This window comes from Sorex araneus, chromosome 3 (assembly GCF_027595985.1).
Source record: "Sorex araneus isolate mSorAra2 chromosome 3, mSorAra2.pri, whole genome shotgun sequence".
In the NCBI taxonomy this organism is placed as follows: Eukaryota; Metazoa; Chordata; class Mammalia; order Eulipotyphla; family Soricidae; genus Sorex; species Sorex araneus.
The window spans coordinates 221,735,044-221,756,627 of NC_073304.1; the positions used below are offsets into that span (position 1 = coordinate 221,735,044).

Genomic DNA, 21,584 nt, shown 5'->3' on the forward strand with positions numbered 1-21,584 from the left:
GCATTTCTGACTACTGTCATAAAAAGCTTTCACAGAATTTTTATTCTGGTACCTGGATTAGGATAAATGCAGTGTGAAAATTCAATCTTTTTTTTTTTTTTGGCTTCTTGGATCACACCTAACAGTGCTCAGGGATTATTCATGGCTCTGTGTTCTCAGGCCCGAAAATTCTGGAAGGACTTAGGGGGTCCTTATGTGATGCCAGAGAATGAACCTGAGTCAGCTGTGTGCAAGGCAACCACCCTGCCCATTGTACTATCCCTCGAGTTCCTCTGTCCTGTTGCACTCCCTTCCCCCACCTCCTACCCCCCCCCCTTTTTTTTTTGGCCACACCATGCAGTGCTCAGGGGTTACACCTGGCTTTGCACTCAAGAAGACTCCCGGTGGTTCTTTGGGTGTACCATATGGGATGCTGGGGGATCGAACCTGGGTTGGCTGTATGCAAGGCAATATGTCCTGCCCATTGTACTATTTCTTCAGCCCCACCCCTTAAAACTGCTATTTTTATCCTTGGATTAACAATCCTAGTGTATATTTCTTTGATCCTAGTTTTACAAAGTACAGTGGGTATCCAACAAAAAAGATATAGGGGAAGCTTAGCAGACATGCTGAGTTGGGCAGTGGCGTCAACAAAAGTAAATTGTCATTCTCAGTTAAGATCTAAGGATAGCCAAAAACTGTTGGTTTGTCTGCCAGCATTGGTACTGATGAAATTTAAAACAGTTCTAGGTAGGGCTGGAGAGATCAGAAATTTGCTTTGCATTCGGCCCATCTGCTATCCTGAGCATTGCCAGGTGTGACCCAAAATAAAAAGTTAAAATTAAACTATTTTGTATCAGTCAAATTTTTTTAATAGGAGTGACTTTTTTGGGGGTGTGTGTGGAGGAACTCTCCCCCACACCAAAAAATCCCAGGTCATCCATATGCCAGACAGTGATCATCTACATGCCTTACTACTACTACTCCAGCTCCCAGGAGTGACTTTTGTTTTTTTGCTTTGTGGGTCACACCCGGTGATGCTCTGGGGTTACTCCTGGCTCTGCACTCAGGAATCACTCCTGGAGGTGTTCGAGGGACCATATGGGATGCTGGGAATCGAACCCGGGTTGGCCGCGCCCTACCCATTGTGCTACCGCTCCAGCCCCCAAGAATGACTTTTAAGGTTAGAAACTAATAAAACAAGAAACCAAATATTTTCAACAAAGTAATTTATTTTTTCTTGAGACTAAATTTAGTACAATATTTGTTTTCATAACATCCAACATGTCTTATGTCAAACTTAACTACTTTTTATGCAGCGACTGTGGTGGGGTGATCTATTTTATTTGACTACCCTCAATGTAATTCATTTTGGTAGTTCTAAGGTATATCAGTGATCAAAATGTTTCTCCATACAGTTACTCCTGCATTCTCAATCAGTTTCTTCTGCACATCATCTAAAGAAAATTTATGTGGTGTGATTACACTCTTTTAATACCAGGATTTCTAAAACTAGGAAAAACACCAACAATTAAAGCATCAGTGTTTCTAGTCAAGGATAGTTCAATTAAATTTCATCAATACATTATATTATAGTTTAACTCATGCTAGAAATGTTAAAACCCAAGGTCTTCTGAGTCACATAATACCAACATTTCATATTAATGAATAAATTACTCGGGTTCCATACAAAGATATTAAATGATGAGAAACAAAAGTCAAGCTTTCAAGAGCTCTTAAAAAAAACAAACAAACTAATGAACACAACTACACAAAATATACACTAACCAATGGCAAACTAAAGATTAACCCTAAAAATAATGTTTAGAACTTCGTGATACCCTCATAAAAGGCAGCAAACTAAGGGTATTAAAACAATATTCATTATTTTAGTTACTGTGCATCAAGTCTAAAAGATCCAGGAACAAAATGTTTTTGTTTTGATTCAATTTAAATACTTTAAAATTGGAAATATTTAATAATTAATAGTATAATAAAATTTTTAAGAATATACACAAATGATTTGAACAGGCTTTCTATTCAGTAACTTGCATGGTTTTTACACTGGCACTTCTATCACTAATTTAGGAGAATCAGATGCATTTCCCTCCATATACTTAGGCACTAAGATTTCAAATTTATAAATATGGTAGTATTTTTAACATTAAATTTTTACATGAATATTGGGTTTATTCTTGTTTTTCTTTGCTTCCTAGGTATTATCCAGTTTTGTAAGGAAAACACTTTTATATCACAATCAAAACGTGGTTACTAGACTGCAACCATAATTGGGTTACAGTCACTTCTATTCATTATTTGGGTACTTATTAAGGCAGACCTAAATGAAACTTATCTTCTAGAAGAATTTCACATTAGCATTTACCTGCACTGCAGAACGGTTTAAACAATATTTTAGCTGTTTGGAAACTTAAACAAATTTATTATCTTGGACTACCTGGAGCTCCTAGAGTAGTCAACTTTACCTTTGAGTCACTTTAAACTACATCTGATTCATTCCAAATAGAAGATTTTAAAATAGAAGTTAGACTTCATTAAGGTATTAACTTTAAATCTGAAAGAAAGTTAATGTACTGAAGTTTTCAAGTTTGACAAGTTCATTAAAAATTTTTAGCATGTCTTGATACAATTACTTATCAGCTTTTAATTCTTCTCTCTGCTGGCATTTCCTTAATGTTTGTTTGCTTCACCTCTCTGGTTCATTGGATTGCCACTATTCATGCTTTCATGGACTTTATCTTCACAATTTACTATATCTTGTAAAGCCTTTTCCACATCTGTCTGACCAGTTGTACTGGCTGTTTTAGGCAAGGTCATCTGCAGGGCACACCACAGGGTAGTGCGAGCTTTCCGAGTTGCCACACACATCTCTTTAATTGCCGATGCAAGGGCAAAAACATCTGAAAAAGAAAAACGACACGTAAGAATCCCTTGTGGGGGACGGAGCGATAGTACAGCAGTAGGATGTTTACCTTGTGCACAGCCAAACTGGGTTTGATCCCTGGCATCCCATATGGTCCCCCAAGCACCTCCAGGAGTAATTCCTGAGTGCAGAGCCAGGAGTAACCCCTGAGCATCGCTCGATGTGACCCAAGAAAGGAAAAAATAAAATCCCTTCGGGGCTTGAGAGATAGTACCGGGATTAAGTTGCCTGCTTTGCACATGACCAACTGGTTCAGTCCCCAGCACTGCATATAGTCTCTTGAGCATAGCTATCTGTGACACAAAAACAAAAATGCTGATTGTCACAAAGCCCAGAGCTCTAAAACTAAATGATTGAACATTATTATGAATTGAGGGGAGGGGGTACATTTGGTTCTGTGTTCAGGGGTCACATCTGGCAGTTTTCTGGGGACCATATGTAGTACTGGGATTCAAACCATTGTCCTGGGCACATGCAAAGCTGTACTCTCTGGCCAACATTATTTTTATAAAAGAAGAATGGGTAGCTAGTGACTGAATTAACTCAAAGAACTTAATATTTTTAAGTGTTGATACTTTCTAGGCTGGAGTGATAGCACAGCGGGTAGGGCATTTGCCTTGCATGCAGCCGACCTGGGTTCGATTCCTCCATCCCTCTTGGAGAGCCCGGCAAGCTACCAAGAGTATCCCGCCCACACGGCAGAGCCTGCCTGGCAAGCTATGTGTGGCGTATTCAATATGCCAAAAACAGTAACTACAAGTCTCAAAATGGAGACGTTACTGGTGCCTGCTCAAGCAAATCGATGAGGGATGACAGTGATACAGTGATACAATTAACAAAATATAATACTATGGAGTAAATCATGGGATATCACTAACCAACTTATTCCTTTAATTAAGCATAACTTTTTAGAAATCCAACCATTTTGGGTGTTTCATTTGTTTGGGGCCATACCCAGTGATGCTCAGGTGCTACTCCTGCTCAGAGGTTCCACCCACCAGTGAGTGCTTAAGGAATCATGTATTGCCAAGGATGGAACCTTGAGGCCGGAGAGGTAGTACCGTGAGTAGGGCACTTGCTTTACAATAACGCTGACCCGGGTTTTATCCCTGACATCCCATACAGTTCCCGAATACCAGGGGTGATCCCTTAGCACAGAGCCAGGAGTAAGCCTTGAGTATTGCTGGTGTGGCCCAAAAACCAAAAATTAAAAAAAGAATGAACCCAGGCCTTCCACATATAAAGGCTTTGCACTAGGCCCTTTGAACTATCTCCCTGGCCCCAGAAATCCAAATTTTTAACTTCAGAATCTGAATTTATTTGCATTCGAATTATTGCCTTATCAAAAAATATACATTAATATGTGTACCTCTGTCATCCTGGCATCTAGGAACTCCTTGTCTTTGCCGATTTGAAGCATTAACAATTTCATCCTTTCTACGTGACTGTACAATGTGAATAGACTCCAAGTGTCTATCAAGAGCAGTGGAGATATTGGCATGAAGGGGAGAGCTTCGAAGACGTTCCATTTTGCCTAATAAAGTTACAACCTACGGGAAACATTTTGATAGGCATGTAACTACATTCTACTATCATTACCTTAAATAAAAACAGATCTTCAGGGCCAGAGCAATAGTACAATGGGTAGGGCACTTGCCTTGCACACAGCTGACCAGGATAAGGAGCCAAAATAACAAAAGAAAAACGAATTAACTTCTATGAAACACCAATTTGTTTTTTTGGTTTATTTTTGTTTTGTTTTTTGGGTCCACACTGGGCTGTGCTCAGGTGGTAGTAAGGATCAAACCCAGGTCAGCACACCTAGGATTTACAAGGGGGTGGTAACTGGGTATTGCATTGCACTTTATTTATTTGCTTTTTGGTGCTGCTCTGACACTGGGAGCCATCCTGGCAATCTCAGACCCTCTAATGCTACCCCAGTGGTGGTTGGAGACACATGGTACCAGGGACTGAACTCAGCTCTCATGCCTGAGCTTTAGTTCCATTCTCATAATTTTTGTTTTGGCTTAAAACAGTATTTTTTGCTAATACAGGGGTTAAGGCATATGACTTGCATGTGACTGATCTGGCTCTGATTTCTGGCACCTGATGTGGCTGAATACGGCTTTTGAGGACCCCAAGCACTGCTGGATCCCACTGTGTGGGAGGCCTGAGCAGTGCATCCTCAAGCCCCCGCACTGAACCACCTGCCAGCTGGGACCCTTGGCCTCCTGGGAGTCACCACCACCACCACCACCACCACTACACACACACTTTTTTTTTTTTTTTTTTGCTTTTTGGGTCACACCCAGCGATGCTCAGGGGTCACTCCTGGCTCTGCACTCAGGAATTACTCCTGGTCGTGCTCGGGGGACCATATGGGATGCTGGGAATCGAACCTGGGTCGGCCGTGTGCAAGGCAAACACCCTACCTGCTGTGCTATCACTCCAGCCCCGACACAAACACATTTTTAATTTTTTTTTCTTTTTGGGTCACACCCAGCGATGCTCAGGGGTTATTCCTGGCTTTGCACTCAGGAATTACTCCTGGCGGTGCTTGGGGGATCATATGGGATGTCGGGGATCGAACCCAGGTTGGCTGCATGCAAAGCAAACGCCCTACCCACTGTGCTATCGCTCCGGCTCACATTTTTAATTTTTATGTTCAGAATAAAATTTTGTTTTATCAGTGCAGGAAAACAATCTCCAAGACCAGGGAGATAGTTCACAGGGCTGGAACATACAGAGCAATGTAGGAACTCTGAGCTGGATCTCCTCAATCACCTGGTTCCCTGAGCACTACACTTGGTGTGGCCCTGGAGTCCCTTCCCCCAAATGATTACAAATAAAAAATAAATTTCTCAATAGGTTGTTTTTATTTTTAATTATTATTTTTTGTTTTTTGCAGTCTCACCCGGCAATGCTCAGGAGTTACTCCTGGCTCTGCACTCAGGAATCACTCCTGGCAGTGCTCGGGGGACCATATAGGATGCTGGGGATCAAACCTGGGTTGGCTGCATGCAAGGTAAATGCCCTAGCCACTGTACTATCTCTCTGGCCCTAGATTGTTTTTAGAAAATGAAAAAGCGGGGCTGGAGCGATAGCATAGTGGGTATAGCATTTGCCTTGCACGCGGCTGACCCAGGTTCGGTTCCCAGCATCCCATATAGTCCCCTGAGCACTGCCAGGAGTAATTCCTGAGTGCAGAGCCAGGAATAACCCCTGTGCATTGCCAGGTGTGACCCAAAAGACAACAAAATAAAACAGAAAATGAAAAAGCGGGCCAGAGAAACAGTATAGAGAATTAAGTGCTTGGTTTTTCACATGGACAACCTGGGCTCAATTCCCCGTAAGTACTAGGAGTGATCCCTGAGCACTGAGTTAGGAGCAAGCCCTGTGCACTGCTGGATGTGACACAAGCCCCACTCCCCCTAAAAAATTATGTATTTGTATGATTTAAAAATCCTTAGGACTGGAGGTATAGCTCAGTGATAAAAGTATATGTATGAAGGGGGTGAGCAATAGTACAATAGGTAGGATACTTACCTTGAATGCTACTGACCTGGGTTTGATTCCCAACACCCCATATGGGCACCCAAGCTCTTCAAGAACTGATCCCTGAGCTCAAGTCAGTAGTAAGCCCCAAGCACTTCTCTCTGTGTGTTCCCTCTCCCCAAAATACATGCATATATAGGATTGTGAATAGGCTGGCTTATGTTTCTATGTTGTCCACTCATTCTGCACAATCATGTTAGGAAAAACATTTGAGAAAATCTTGTACATTTAAAAACTCAACCACTGACGGTCATAAATGTCATTCTACTTTCAGGCTGGTAACTTGGTTTGTATTAATTATTATTTCCTATAAGTGAGAAGGGAATTATTTGGATGACAGGCTGATTACCTCAGGAATGTAATAATTTCTTAAATTGTGGGTCACAAGTTGACCTTATCTTTGCTTTCTATTTATTTCTTCACTTCCAAATGACTGGAATCTTGCTGAGTATTCTCTATTCTGCCAATTGTATAAATGGACTGAAAGTGACTATAATTCTACATAGTGTTTTCACACCAACTCTCATTTTTGTCTGTATAAGAGCTGCTTAGTTGTTTGAAATTTAGCTTGAACTATAGCTTTTATCACTCAGTTTTTTTGTTTTTATGTTCTAGATTGCACAGCAGGTAGGGCGTTTGCCTTACACGCGGCTGACCCGGGTTCGATTCCTCTGCCCCTCTCGGAGAGCCTGGCAAGCTACCGAGAATATCTCGCCCGCACGGCAGAGCCTGGCAAGCTACCCGTGGAATATTCGATATGCCAAAAACAGTAACAAGTCTCACAATGGAGACGTTACTGGTGCCCGCTCGAGCAAATCGATGAACAATGGGAAGACAGACAGTGCTATATATGAAGAACCAGAAGGTTCAATCCTATCCCACCCTCCAAAAATATTCTTCAAAACTTTTGGGGCTAGAGCAATAGCACAGCAGGTAGGGCATTTGCCTTGCACGCAGCTGACCCGGGTTCGATTCCCAGCATCCCATATGGTCCCCTGAGCACTGCCAGGGTAATTCCTGAGTGCAGAGCCAGGAGTAACCCCTGTGCATCACCGGGTGTGACCCAAAAGGCAAAACAAAAAAACCTTTTAATATACTGAAATTTAAAAAAAAAAATGGATGGTGGTACAGCTTACTCTGGCTTGCTCTCGAAGTTCATCCACAATTAAGCGATCAACTCTCGATGGGTTGGAGGTCAACCTTGGAATTGGAGTATTGTTAGTACTGGATACTTTTTTTCCTGGGTAATTCTTGGCAAGGGCCAATTCTGTCTGTAAAAAATTAGATGACTTTTAAGTGTTAAATTTTCTAAATATTATTTAACCACAAATTTTCCTTAGCTGCCTGAGAAATCATTGAAATTTGTCTTTAAATGAAAACTGACTTGAGGGGCTGGAGTGATAGCACAGCGGGTAGAGCGTTTGCCTTGCATGCGGCTGACCCAGGTCTATTCCCAGCATCCCATGTGGTCCCCTGAGCACCGTCAGGAGTAACTCCTGAGTGCAGAGCCAGGAGTAACCCCTGTGCATCGCCAGGTGTGACCCAAAAAGCAAAAAAAAAAAAAAACAAAAAAAAAAACCTGACTTGATATATGGACCAGAGCAGTAATACAGTGAGTAGGGCATTCACCTTGCAGTGGCACACCTGGGTTCAATCCTGGGAATCCTCTCTGATCCCCCAAGCACCACCAATTCCTGAGTGCAGAGCCAGGAGTAGCCCCTGAGCATCACCAAGTGTGGCACCTCCCCCCCCAAGAAAAGGGATTTTTAACTATTTTTAATAGTTAAAAATTATATAAATAAAACATTCTAATTAGAACATGAAAACTATATGAACCCATTTCTATTATTTAACCCACTGAATTCATTCCTTAAAGTTTAGACTTAATTTTGCACATAGAGAAGAATCCAGCTCAGAAATAAGGCAAATATAAAGTACACAGGGGAAAAAAAAAAGGTAGAAGGTATATACAAATGGACAGCTTTGTGTTACCTTTTTCCTCTCCTTTTCTAATGCTCTCCATTGTTCATAGCACTCCTCTAGACGAATATGAAGTTCACTGGCTGGTCCACTACGGGTTTTAATTGGTCTTTGAAATCCAAAAGTTGGCACGAAACCAGAAAAGGAATTATCACCATACATCATATCATTAAAATAAGGGTATAAATGGCTTAAGTCATCGTAAGAAAACAAATCATAGGAATCCACCAGTGGAACAACGGAATGGCTAAATGGGTGGGTGGATCTTAGGGGAAACCCATTTGAACCAAGTTGTTGAAAACTCTGATTATGCCTTAAATCTCCCATCATGTAATTATTAGAAAAGCATGAGGCCTGTGTGCGGTTCACACGTGTATTAATATTGTTGTCTCCACTTCCCTGTCTGTGGCTATTAAAATGACCCTGTGACTCCAACAGATCTTGGTATGTGTTTTGAGATAAGCCATCTAAATGCTTTGGACCCTCCTCAGGATCATAATGTCCACTCTGGGGCTTAGCTTGAAAATTATGTTTGTTTACATTTTCAATGATCCCATACTGCTGAGCTGAGTAGTTATCACAAAATCCATTTGGCTGCTTTATTTTTTTATCAGCAACCGATTCAAAAAGATTTTCTTCTCCAGTCTTTGTCAGTCCTTCCATGTGATTGACAGACTGAATTCTTTCTACACCATTGTAATTGAAATCAAATACAGAAAATGCTGAAGGGTTTTCTTGGCAATACTTCTGAAACAAATTGTTATTTGGGGTTAAATTTGTGGATGATAGTTGGGGGAAATCTGAAGAATGGTTAGAACCTTTTGAAGCTGCACTTAAGTGACTATTTAATTTTATCAAGTTACCTTGATTTCTATAAGGAATAGGAGTGTTATTTTTTGTCTGGATATTCATCCAAGTTGGTCTGTTTAAATTGATTCCTCCTGAAGATGTTGCTGAGCTTGATAATAAATTCACTGATTTAAAATACTCAGAATTTGGTGGGTCAGGCTTAGCGAACTGTTGCTTTTCAGTGACATTAGCAAAATCATTATTAGCTGGACAAGATGTGTGAGATTTTAGTCCATAGTCTGATTTTAAGCCAAAATCAGCAGTCAATGCTGCTTCCTTTGCAAACTGTTTTTCTGTTAGATGTGGTGTAGTTTTTGGAAATGTAAAATTCTGCTGGTCTGGTATTGTCTCCTCCATCTTTTTCTGATTTGCTGGTTTAACCTGAAATAATTTTGTGTAGGTATCTGCTTCTACAGTTGGTGTTTCAGGTGTACCATTGGCTAATTTTTTACTATCTTGGACACTAAAATTTGAACACTTACTAAGCTTAGCCTTATTAGGATGACCATACTCTGGGTATCTACAGTAATCTGCATTTTCATTGTATCTGTTAAATTGGGAAAGAAACATCTCGGCCCTTTTTTGTTGTAATGGTGCTTCAAGATTTTTAGCACATATTTTCTCTCTTCCATAAGAATATGTATCAACTCCTGATTCTTTCATAATGTCAGACAGACCAGTTTGTGGTGTAAAACAGTTTTTGATAAAAGGATATTCTTGGAATGTCTTGGCTGTATCATTTGTCTGGATATTATAACAGTTAGAATGATCACTTCGTGAGGGATACATCCATTGTTCTTCAAGTTCTAAACCAGTAAATCCATGATAAAGTTCATCTATTTTTTGTTGTGGTGTGAGATTACTATTATGCAGGTATTGCTTTTCCACTGCTGACACAGATTCACCACTGTAAAAAGCTTGCTGAGAGATGGTTGTATCTATTGGTCTTTTGGTTTCTGTTAAGAGGTCATGGTGATCTGCAAATCTGCTTGTGTTCATTGGCCAAACTGACTTTAAATTAGAGGAGCAGGTCCTAGAAAAAGCAAATATATTGAATTACAATTTAGATTTTAAAAGACTGTTTCCTTAGTGGAGAGGTAAGGGGTGGGGAGATATTACAGTAGTTTAGGCACTCGCCTTGCAAGCAGCCAACATGGATTGTATCCCAGCAATCCATATGGGCCCTCAAGGACCACCTCCAGAGATCCCTGAGCACAGCCAGATATGGTTCAAAAACAAAGAGAGTTAGGAATGATTTTAGAAAACATTTATCTTGCCCTGTACCTCACCACTTCTAATCCTTTCCATCTTTGCTGTATAAAGTACTATTATTTCCAAATAGTTCTCTATTACTCTTAATGTGCTATATGCTATACAAATTTTAATTTTAATATGTTATTATACTTTTCTAAGAGACATTAACTAAGGTCTAAGGATGATGACTGAATGTGTTATATGCACCGGGAATTTTTTTTTTTTTTGGCTCTTTTGGGTCACACTTGGCAATGTTCAGTGGTTACTCCTGGTTCTGCACTCAGGGATTACTCCTGGCAGTCCTCGGGGGAGCGGATGGGATGACGGGGATCAAATCTAGGTTGATCACGTACAAGGCAAATGCCCTACCCAATGTACTATCACTCCGGCCTGGCCCTAGGACTGAATGGTGTTATATGAATTTTTTACTTAATTTTTTTTTAAATTTTTAAAATTATTTTATTTTATTTTGTTTTCGGGCCATACCAGGTGATGCTCAGGGATTATTTCTGGCTTTGTACTCAGGAATTACTCCTGATAGTGCTCAGGGGACTATATGAGATTCTGGGGATCAAACCTGGTGGCTGTGTGCAAGGCAAGCATGCTATCCACTGTACTATGGCGGGCAAATTGTTTATTTTTGTTTTTGTGTTTTTTTTTCTTTTTGGGTCACACCTGGCGATGCACAGGGGTTACTCCTGGCTTTACACTCAGGAATTACTCCCGGCGGTGCTCAGGGGACCATATGGGATGCTGGGAACTGAACCCGGGTTGGCTGCGTGCAAGGCAAACGCCCTACCCGCTGTGCTATTGCTCCAGCCCCTCAAATTGTTTATTTTTAAAAGTGGAAAACGAAGTGAGTTTTCCCTTTAAGTAATTTAAAATTTTATTATATAGGGGCTGGAGAGATAGCACAGCGGGTAGGGCGTTTGCCTTGCACGCGGCCAACCCGGGCTCAAATCCCAGCATCCCATATGGTCCCCTGAGCACGGCCAGGGGTAATTCCTAAGTGCAGAGCCAGGAGTAACCCCTGTGCATCGCCAGGTGTGACCCAAAAAGCACAAAAATAAATAAATAAAATTTTATTATATAAAAGCTGTTGGGGCTGGTGAGACAGTGCAGGGCTAAGGCACTTACCTTGAATATAGCTGACCCAGGTTTGATCCTGAGTACCACATACAGTTCCCTGAACACCACCAGAAGTGATTTCCTGAGCACAGAGCAGGGAGAAAGTCCTGATTACTGCTGGGTGTGCCACCACCAATTCTTTTTTGTTGTTTTTGGGCACACCAGTGGTACTCAGGCTTACTTCAGACTCCGCACTCAGGGAACACCCCTGGCGAGCTCAGGGGACCATATAGGGTGCTGGGAATCAAATCCAAGTCAGCTGCACGCAAGGCAAACACACTACTTTCATACTACTGCTCAGGCACACCCCCACCCGTCAAAATTTGACTGCAAATTTTGATAATAAATTGAGGCCAACACAACTATCACAATGCTTTATTTCCTGTATTATCTATCGCTCCACCTTTGACCACAATTCTTTTTTAGTGGGCTGGGGAGTTGGGGTATACCCACCTATGCTCAGGGGCTACTACAGGTTCGGTGCATGGGTTCACTCTTGGCAGTGCTCAAGGCACCAGGTGCTACCAAGAATCAAACCATCAATGCTTGCATTCAGCCCACTCGAATTATTGCTATGACTCCTTGACTATAATTTTATTAACTATAAAAAGATGATCTCCTTGGGGCTGGAGCAATAGTACAGTGGATAGGGCTCTTGTTTTGCTTGTGGCCAACCCAGGTTTGATCCGCAGCCTCCTATACGGTTCTCTGAGCACTGCCAGGAGTGATTCCCGAGTGCAGGGTCAGGAGTAAGCCCTGAGCAATGATGGATGTACAGCCAAAAGAAAAAACAATGTATATATAGGATCTGCTTAAACTGTTATTAAAATTAAAATATTTTAATAGACTTCCTCACTTATGAAATAAGCATGGGTTCCATATCCAAATAGAACAACTAGAACAAATGTAAAATAATTTTTACCACATAAATAACTTCTGTACAATAATGATAATTTTATTCTTTGGGATCTATAAAACTTGACTTTATACTCATTAGGTCAAACTTTAGCTCATGAGACCAAGTGATATATCTCTGAATTATGCAAGAATAATTTTATGAATTAAAGGTTTCTTTTTGATCATACCTGGCGATATTCAGAGGTTATTCCTGGCTCTGCACTCAAGAATTACCTCTGGCAATACTTGGGGGACCATATGGGATGCTGGGAATCAAACCTGGGTCAGTTATGTGCAAAGCAAATGCCCTACTGGCCATACTATAATTCTGACCCCAGAAATGAAAATTCTTAAGTGGCAAATAAAACCTTAGACTATAATTCTCAATTGTATGACAAGTATTTCAGCAAAATTGAGCCGCCTAGAAATAAACAACTGAACTAAGACATCTATTTTAGATGATCCACACAAGTAAAAAGTTAATGGGTGAATATAGTATTAAAATATTTTAATGTTTAAAAGTGTTAAAATTATTAAATCTTACTATATATTCTATATAGTTCATATAATATACTAACCCCTCAGCAAAATATGGCTGTGATTTATCTTGTTCTTCCAAAATGTTAGATACAAGTCCATATAAATCTGTTTCACTGCCATAGTCATTTCTTTCTGTCTGAATCCTAAAAATAAATGAATATAACATGTAAATTGTCCACTCATACTGATTATAGATTATCTCAATAGTTTTATTTTCTTTTTTTGAAGTCTGGGAATTGATCTTAGGGTCTGATATATTATGAGGCATACATTTTTTTCACAGGACAGCATTCCTAGCCCCTTTACCATTATTATTATTATTGCTGTTGTTTTGGGACTACACCTAGCAGTGCTCAGGGGTTACTGATGGCTCTACGCTCAGGAATTACTCCAGGTAGGCTCAGGGGAGCATTTGGGATGACAGGAATTGAAGCTGGGTCAGTTGTGAGCAAGACAAGTGCCTCCTTACTCACTATACTATCGACCCCATTCACCATTATTTTTCTGTAAAATATTTGGATTGAATCGTTTCAAATAAAGAGCTCTGGAAGAGGAACTTAGGCATTGTATTTCAGTTTACATAGTGTCTATGGCACATAAATATTCCATCTGCATTTCAAATTCAATACCTTATTTATTTTAGGTAACCAAAATATAAAATCTCTGATCTATGTGTAGACATGCTTGGTCCTATGGCTGCTACTGAAAACAATATACATCATGGCATCAACATTTGCAAACTTTTTCAGCTGTGATTTTACCACCATATAAACCTTTCTGTTCCATATTTGTGATTTTTGCTGTTGTTTTTTTGGCCACACCCGGCTATGCTCAGTGCTTACTCCTGGCTCTGCAACCAGGGATCATCCTAATAGGTTTTGAGCTGATGGGGATCAAACCCAGGTCATGTGCAAGGCAAACACCTTAACAATTGTACTATTGCTCCGGCTTCTGTGATTCTTTTTTTTGTTTGGGTGTACACCAATCAGTGCTCTGGGGATACTCCTGGTTCAGTGCTCAGGGGTAATTTCTGGCGGTTCTGGGACAAATGATGCTAGGCATTAAATGCAGGACTCTTAAATGCAAAGCATGAGCTCCAGCCTGTTGAATTATCTCTCTGGCCTATTTTTGTGATTCTTCTTATTATGATTTTTTGGTTTGCTTTTGGGCCGGTGCTGCTCAAGGCTTACTCAGGGTTCTGTGCTCAAGGATCATTACTGGCAGGCTTGAGGGACTATATAGGGTGCTGGGAATAGAACAGGGGTTGGCCTCATGCAAGGCAAACAAATGCCTTACCAAGTGTACTATCTCACCGTCTCCTATTTTTATGATTCTTTACATTAAATTTAGAATAAACAAATTGTGATAAAATAATCATAGTTTTAGTAGCATTATTGCAATTGTCCCTTAAATGAGGGCAATTCCTAAATTCTTTCTAAAGTAGTGACTCTAATCGCATATACCCAATATCATACTTACTAGTTAGCATTAAATAATATAAAATATAAAACGATAAGTAGATGGAACATTGTTACTTTTGTTTATATTGTTTGAAAACAATATGCACCATACTATCAACATCTGCAAGCTTTTTCAGTTATGATTTGAATGCCATATGAACTTGCTGTTCATATTTGTGATTCCTTTATTGTTGCTGTTTTATGGCCCACACCTGGTGGTGTTCAGGGCTTACTTCTGGCTCTTATTCAGGGATCACTCCTTGTGGGCTCAGGGGACCATATGCGGTGCAGGGGATCAAACTGGGTCTACTATGTGCAAGGCAAGCGCCCTATCCACTGTCCTAAATTGTTACTTTTTTATGTCTTACGGTTTTGGGGTAATTTTATCCTAGAATATATTTTAAATTAAAATTGTGTTTTTTGGTTTGTTTTTAATTCTTGGGCCAAAACCTGATCACTCCAGGCAGGCTTAGCGGGCTACACAGGGTGCTTGGGATAGAACTCAGGTCGACCACATGCCAGGCAAGCATACTACCCTCTAAACTATTACTCTGGTCCCTTATTTTATTTTTAACATTTGACTAGAGGATATTTAAAAAATCAAAATGCCTAATATTTGCCCAATAGGTATTTCACTGATCTTTAGAAATAAGAAGGGCAAATATGGGGGCCAGAGTCCAGCAGGGAGGGCACCTGCCTTGCAAGCAGCGGACCTGGGTTCAATCCCCGGAATCCCATATGATCTCCCAAGCACCGCCAGGAGCAACCCCTGAGATTGCTGGGTGTGACCCAAAAAGCCAAAAAAAAGGGGGGGGCAAAGTTTTTAAGTTTTTAATCTGTTGAATGAATCATCATTTGAGATAATATGAAAACTTGTAGGGATTGAAGAGCTAGCTCAACAGGCTGGAGCAAGTGCTTTGCATGCCGGAGGCTGGAGTTTGATTTCAATACAGCAGAAGTGACCACCAAGAGCCAAGAGTAGCTCCTGAGTACTGCAGGATATGGGCCAAAAACCAAAAATCAAGGAAAGAAACTTTTTTTTTTGCTTTTTTGGGTCACACCTGGTGATGCTCAGGGGTTATTCCTGGCTCTGAACTCAGGAATTACTCTTGGCAGTGTTCGGGGGACCATGTGGGATGCTGGGAATCGAACCCGGGTTCGCCGAGTGCAAAGCAAATGCCTACCCACTGTGCTATTGCTCCAGCCCCAGAAACTTATTTTTCTTGTATTTACAAGCGATGTGACTTGCTAACATTATTATACATTTAAACAACTAAAAGGTCTTCCTACATATCTATGTTTTGTTATATGTTATTTTATAACAATGTCATTTCATAAAGATTATATATAAAAGGCTTTTATGGGTTTTGCTTTTGAGCCACATCTGGAAGTGCTCAGGGCTTACTCCTGGCTCTGTGCTCAGGAATTATTCTTGGGGAGTTCAAAGGACAATATGGGGTGCTAGGGTCAAATCCATGTTGACCTTGTTCAAGGCAAATGCCGTACCTGTTATATTATCACTCCAGCCCCAGATTATATGTAAAAGTTTTTTGTTTTAGGGCCCAGGAGTGATCCCTAAATTGGGATTACTCTCGGCTCTGCACTCAGGGATCACTCCTGGCAGTGCTAGGGGAATCATATGTGGTGTCAAGGGTCAAACCTGTTGGGCTCCGTGTAAGGTAAGTGCCATACCCTACTGTACTAACATTTTGACCCCTATATAAAAGATTTTTGTATAGCTATTAGTATAGATCTAGAACAGTAGTCAAATTAATATGTCTATATGTTAATATATACCAGTTGATATACATCAGGTATATTGAGAAGCGGAGAGGCTGAATTAAGTATAATGCTACTTGTGGTGTTTTTTTCTTAATATTTGGGCCATACCCAGGATGCTCAGGGCTTACTCCTGGTTTTGCTACTTCCCTGGTGAAGCTCAGGGAATCATACTGATACGAGGGATGGAACCCAGATAGGTAGATACAAGGCTAACACTCTACCCGCTGTACTATCACTCTGTCCCTGCTTTCTTTTATATATTCCCATAAAGTATGAATTTTTTGTTTGATTTTGTTTGGGGGCCATACCCAGCAGTGCTCAGACTTACTCCTGACTCTGTGCTCAGGGATAACTCCTGGAAGTGCTGAGGGGACCATATGGGGTGCCAGGGATCAAACTGGGGTCAGCCATATGCAAGGCATACCCTCTACTGGCTATCTCTCTAGCCCCATTAAAAATTTTTTTCAGGGGCTGGAGCGATAGCACAGCAGGTAGGGTGTTTGCCTTGCACGCGGCTGACCCAGGTTCTAATCCCAGCATCCCATATGGTCCCCTGAGCACCGCCAGGAGTGATTCCTGAGTGAAGAGCCAGGAGTAACCCCTGTGCATCGCCAGGTATGACCCAAAAACCAAAAAAAAAATTTTTTTTCAGTGAACATATAATTTCAATATGTGTTGATATATAGTACAGGTATAGAGAAGGATTTTCCAGGAGGAAATAGAGCCAGAATTTTAGATTAATTCACTAAGAGTTGACTCTAATGAATTTTTAAAAGTAGTAAGTTAAAAATTACCTATATAGGGCCAGAGCAATAGTATAGCAAGGAGGTCTTGCACATGGCCGACCCAAGTTTGATCCCCAGAGGACCATATTGAATCATATGGTCCTCTGAGCACTGCCAGGAGTGATTCCTGAGTGCAGAGCCAGGAGTAATCCCTGAGTATCACCAGGTGTGACCCAAAAACCAAAAAAAAAAAATCCATATATATCTGCCTATTTTAGGTATTCCTAAAGTTTGACAAACATAAAATTATAATGCCATAATCTTGAAATGATGATATAGGGAAAAGTTACTACAGCTGGGATCCCATGTAATAAATATTTAAAACATTTCATTTAGTCTGAGAAATCTATTTTACCTATTCTTTACACTGATCTGAGAATTAGAAGGCTGTTTAATATCATCTCCATAAGTAGACCATGGTGCATAGAAAAGTGAAGAATCTACAGAACTGGAATATTCTGTTGATGAAGAGAGTGCAGTGTAGGTCTGCCGAAGGTCAACACTGTCTTCACTCTGAAATTTTAAAGAAACATAAAGACTTTACCTGTATCAGAGTATTGGTGAAATCAAAAGTTAGAGGAGATAAAACAGGTCTAATAGGAAATCAAAAATCAAATCTAGACAGACACTCAAACATACTTTACTCTAAGGAGTTTCTCTAATGGGTCAGATAAATATTTTAGGGATTTTTAACTTGAAACTCTTTCCGACCCTTAGTAGTTCCTTTTTGAAACGTTAGAAATTATGAATCAGGCTAGATAGCTCAATGGGCTTTCTACAAATAAAGTATACTAAAATAAATGTAAAAGTCTAAAACATTCAATATATTGGGGCCGGAGCGATAGCACAGCGGGTAGGGCATTTGCCTTGCACGCGGCTGGCCCGGGTTGATCCCTGGCATCCCATATGGTCCCCCAAGCACTCCCAGGAGTAATTCCTGAGTGCAAAGCCAGGAGTAACCCCTGAGCATCGCTGGGTGTGACCCAAAAAGCAAAAAAAAAACAAAAAAACATTCAATATAATCATAGAAATAGAAGTTTCTGGGGCTGGAGCAATAGCACAGCGGGTAGGGTGTTTGCCTTGCACGCGACCCACCCAGGTTCGATTCCCAGATCCCATATTGGTTCCCTGAGCACCACCAGGAGTAATTCCTGAGTGCATGAACCAGGAGTAACCCCTGTGCATCGATGGGTGTGACCCCCCCCCAAAAAAATAGAAGTTTCTTTTTGACTTTTTTTTTTTTTTGATATTTGAGTCACACCTGGCGTTTGACAGGAATTACTCCTGGCTGTGCTGGTGGGGGGAGGGGGTCGGGGAACCATATGGGATGCTGGGAATTGAACCCTGGTCGGCTGCGGCAAAGGCAAACGCCCTACCCGCTGTGCTCTCGCTCCAGCCCCTCTTTTTGACTTTTTTGAAAGGCACACCCACAGTGCTCAAGAGTTGCTCTTGGTGGTGGTCAAGGGGACCCTATATGAGGTGCCAGGGATTGAACCTAGGCGCTCCTGCATGCAAAGTATGTGCTCAGTCCATCGAGCTATCTCTCCAAGCCCAAAAAGCAGTCTTATTCTTTTTGTTTTGCTTTTGGGGCCACACCCAGCTCTGCTCAGGGTTTACTCCTGGCTCTGCACTCAGGAAATCACTCCTGGTGGTGATGGGGGACCATATGTGGAGGTAGAGATTGAACCCACCGGAGTTCGATGTGTGCAAGTCAAGTACCTTGCTAGCTATACTACCTTTCTGGCCCTTCTTTATAAGGACAAAGTATATAGTCCCGACTGAAAAATAGTTTTTTTTTTCTCAATTAAAATTTAAAGAGGGGGGCTGGGTAGATAGGTCAAGGGGTGGAGCAAATGCTTTGCATGTTAGAGCCCCAGATTTGGTCTCCTGCACTGCACGTGGTCCCCCTGAGCACTGCAGGGAGTAGCTCCTGAATATGTGGGTATGGATCCCAAAAGTTTTGTATAGCTAATACACACTTAGATTTTAAAAAAAAAACCTTACTAAGTTTTGTCATAGAAATAACTGAGAACATCCTAAATATCCAACACTGAGTTTATAGCCTCTCAAAAAATATAAAAATGAGTAACTTCACCCATCTTCAAGAATCTCAACTTACAACGACTAATTACCATGTTGGGGATAACTGAGATACAGACAGGGTTTTGCTAAGAGCCCCCGAGGAAACTCCCAGCTTGTTCCGAGGGACCCAACCCAGGCTTTCAGTTCACAGCTGGCCTGGGAGCTATCTCTTTCCAGAATCTCCAGAAAACAGTCCCTTCTCCAAAGGGGCATTTTTTTTTCCAAACTGCTATTTTTACATGTGTTTTTCGTGTTTTTTGCTTTTGTTGCCGGGGGGGGGGGGACGGGGGGGGGTCCACAGCCGGCTGTGCTGGGGGAGGGGCGGCACACCCGGCGGGGCCCAGGGGTCCCTGTGAGGGGCGGGGCCTGCTGTCCCATCTGCTAGTGCCCCAACTCTATCTTTACAAAGCGTTCCTGGGGCTGCAGGGCTAGTTCCCGGGGCCGAAACGTCCGGGTGGCCGTGCAAGGCGGCCCCCAGCGCCTCCAGCAACCCGGGCGGGAAGTTCTGAGGCCCGGCGGGGCGCGGGGCGCGGGGTGGGGGCCGGGCCGGCGCCCACCTGCGGTTTGTAGCCGTCGTAGAAGGGCGCGGGGCCGCCCAGCATCACGCTGTTGAACACGTCGCTCAGCCGGCTGGCGTCGGCGCCGAGGTTCCAGCCGCGGTTCGCGCCTGCCCGGAACGCCACCTTCGGCTGCACGAGGGACGGGAACGCGACCAGGCGTCACGCCGCCGCGGCCACCGCGCAAACGGCCGCCCGCCGCCCCCCGCCGCGGCCGCCGCCGCCGCGCCCCGGCCCCGCCGCTCCCGTCTCGGCGCCGTCAGGGTCCGACGAGGCGGGCGCGGCCGAGGGGACGCGGCGCGCCCCCGCCCGGCCCCCGTCACCTCCCCGCCGCGCCCCTCACCCCCGCCCGGCCCCGGCCCGCCGTGTCGCCGCGACCCCCGGGTGCGGCCCGGGCGACTCCCGCGGGCGCCTTCCCCGCGACCCCGCCGCCTCAGAGACGGGCGTGTGGGGTCGCGCCGCTCGGCCGCCGCCCCGACCCGGCCGCGCCCGGCCCCCGGCCCCTCCCTCAGGCGCGGGGGCGCGGCGCACCGCGGCAGGTGTGCCCCGCGCTCACCTCCATGGGGCCCCCCAGCCCCTCCTGGACTAGGCACAGTCCTGGGGTACCGGGGTGAGGGGGGCCGTCGAGGCCCGGTGCCCTCAGCCCGCACCCCGCTGCTGCCGCCGCCGCCGTCGCCGCCCCGGGCGCTGCCAGGAGCCGCTGTGGGGAAGGGGGAGGCCGGAGCGGGGAGGGCGGGGCGGGGAGAGGCCGTTACCGGGCCAGGCCGGGGCTCGCGACCCTGCACGCGACGGGCACCGGCCTGCCACGCCCCGTCCTACCCCCTCCCGGGAGCCCCGCCTCCCACTTCACACCCCGCCATTGGCCCGCTGCCCAACCAATGGGCAGCCGCCTCCGGGGCCCGTTAACCACCCCCAGCCCCCCACCCCAGACAAGACCGAAGAGGAGCGGTTAGCTGGTTTCTCGCTCTTGCCGGGCTTCTGAGTCGGTCCCGCTCAAAGTCAAAGTGCTCAGGATTGGTCGGGGACGGCCAACACTAGCCCGCTGGTTGGCTAATGAGCAGCGGAGGGGCGGGGCCTGGGAGGAGGGGCGAGGGCTTGAGCCTACCGGGTGAGAGAAGTGTTGGAAGACTTGCTCAGTCCCTAGGCAACTAGCCGATAAGCCTAACCTCCTGAGCTCCTTTTGCCCTCGTTTCGTTTGTGCTCCTTGGTTTCCTCCCCCTAACTCCCAGAATCCTTTGGAACCAGAGACTATTAGACGTGTGCCAGTTGACGTCGAGTGAGGATCCCCTTTCTAGATGTTTGGGGAACCCTCTCCTAGGCAGCTGGGGGAAAGCATCTTGGAATTAAAATGACTCGAACAAAGTTCACGCTTGCATGGACCAATCAGCCGTTTACTTAGGCGGTCCCGCTTGGGTATATGATGGTCCCAGAGAAAAGCAAGTTTTGTTCCCAAGCATTGGTTTGAAAGTTTTGTGTGCCCTAAGAGACTGGAGAGAAAGCACAGAGGTAGGGCGCTTGCCTTACACGCCGCCCACCCTGGTTCGGTGCCTGGCACTGCGAAGAGTTCCCAAGTCCCGACAGTAGTGATCCCTGAGCCCCGCCAGGATCAACTCACCACCAATTTTTGTGTGTATTGAAATATTGAAGAGAACAGAGTAAGCTCGCTTCTTCAAACAGAAAGCTTCTTTAGACAGATTTTGAGCCTGAGCGGTAGTACAGCGGGTAGGGCACTGACCCGGGTTTCATCCCTGCACCAGGTTTAGTCTCCCAAACACGGCAAGGAGTGATCCCTGAA

General features: G+C 43.7%; 1 protein-coding gene across 1 annotated transcript; it reads right to left on the bottom strand.

Moving 5' to 3' along the window:
* Window positions 1-2,667: 2,667 nt before the first annotated feature.
* On the bottom strand, window positions 2,668-20,351 carry MEIOC (meiosis specific with coiled-coil domain). Its single transcript, XM_055132263.1, has 8 exons — window positions 20,304-20,351; window positions 19,790-19,921; window positions 17,506-17,663; window positions 13,162-13,266; window positions 8,468-10,337; window positions 7,612-7,746; window positions 4,290-4,470; window positions 2,668-2,897 (listed from the first exon to the last, which is right to left on the bottom strand). Exons 1-8 carry the CDS (start codon window positions 20,349-20,351, stop codon window positions 2,668-2,670), a joined length of 2,859 nt encoding a protein of 952 aa, XP_054988238.1.
* Between the last annotated feature and the right edge of the window lie 1,233 nt (window positions 20,352-21,584).

Coding starts and splice junctions, on each gene's coding strand:
- MEIOC (XM_055132263.1), bottom strand. CDS start 20,351: ATGGAGGTGAGCGCGGGGCACACCTGCCGCGGTGCGCCGCGCCCCCGC. Junction 13,267..17,505: donor CAGATCAGTGTAAAGAATAG/GTAAAATAGATT, acceptor ATTTATTTTTAG/GATTCAGACAGAAAGAAATG. Junction 10,338..13,161: donor CAGCCATATTTTGCTGAGGG/GTTAGTATATTA, acceptor TGCTTTTTCTAG/GACCTGCTCCTCTAATTTAA.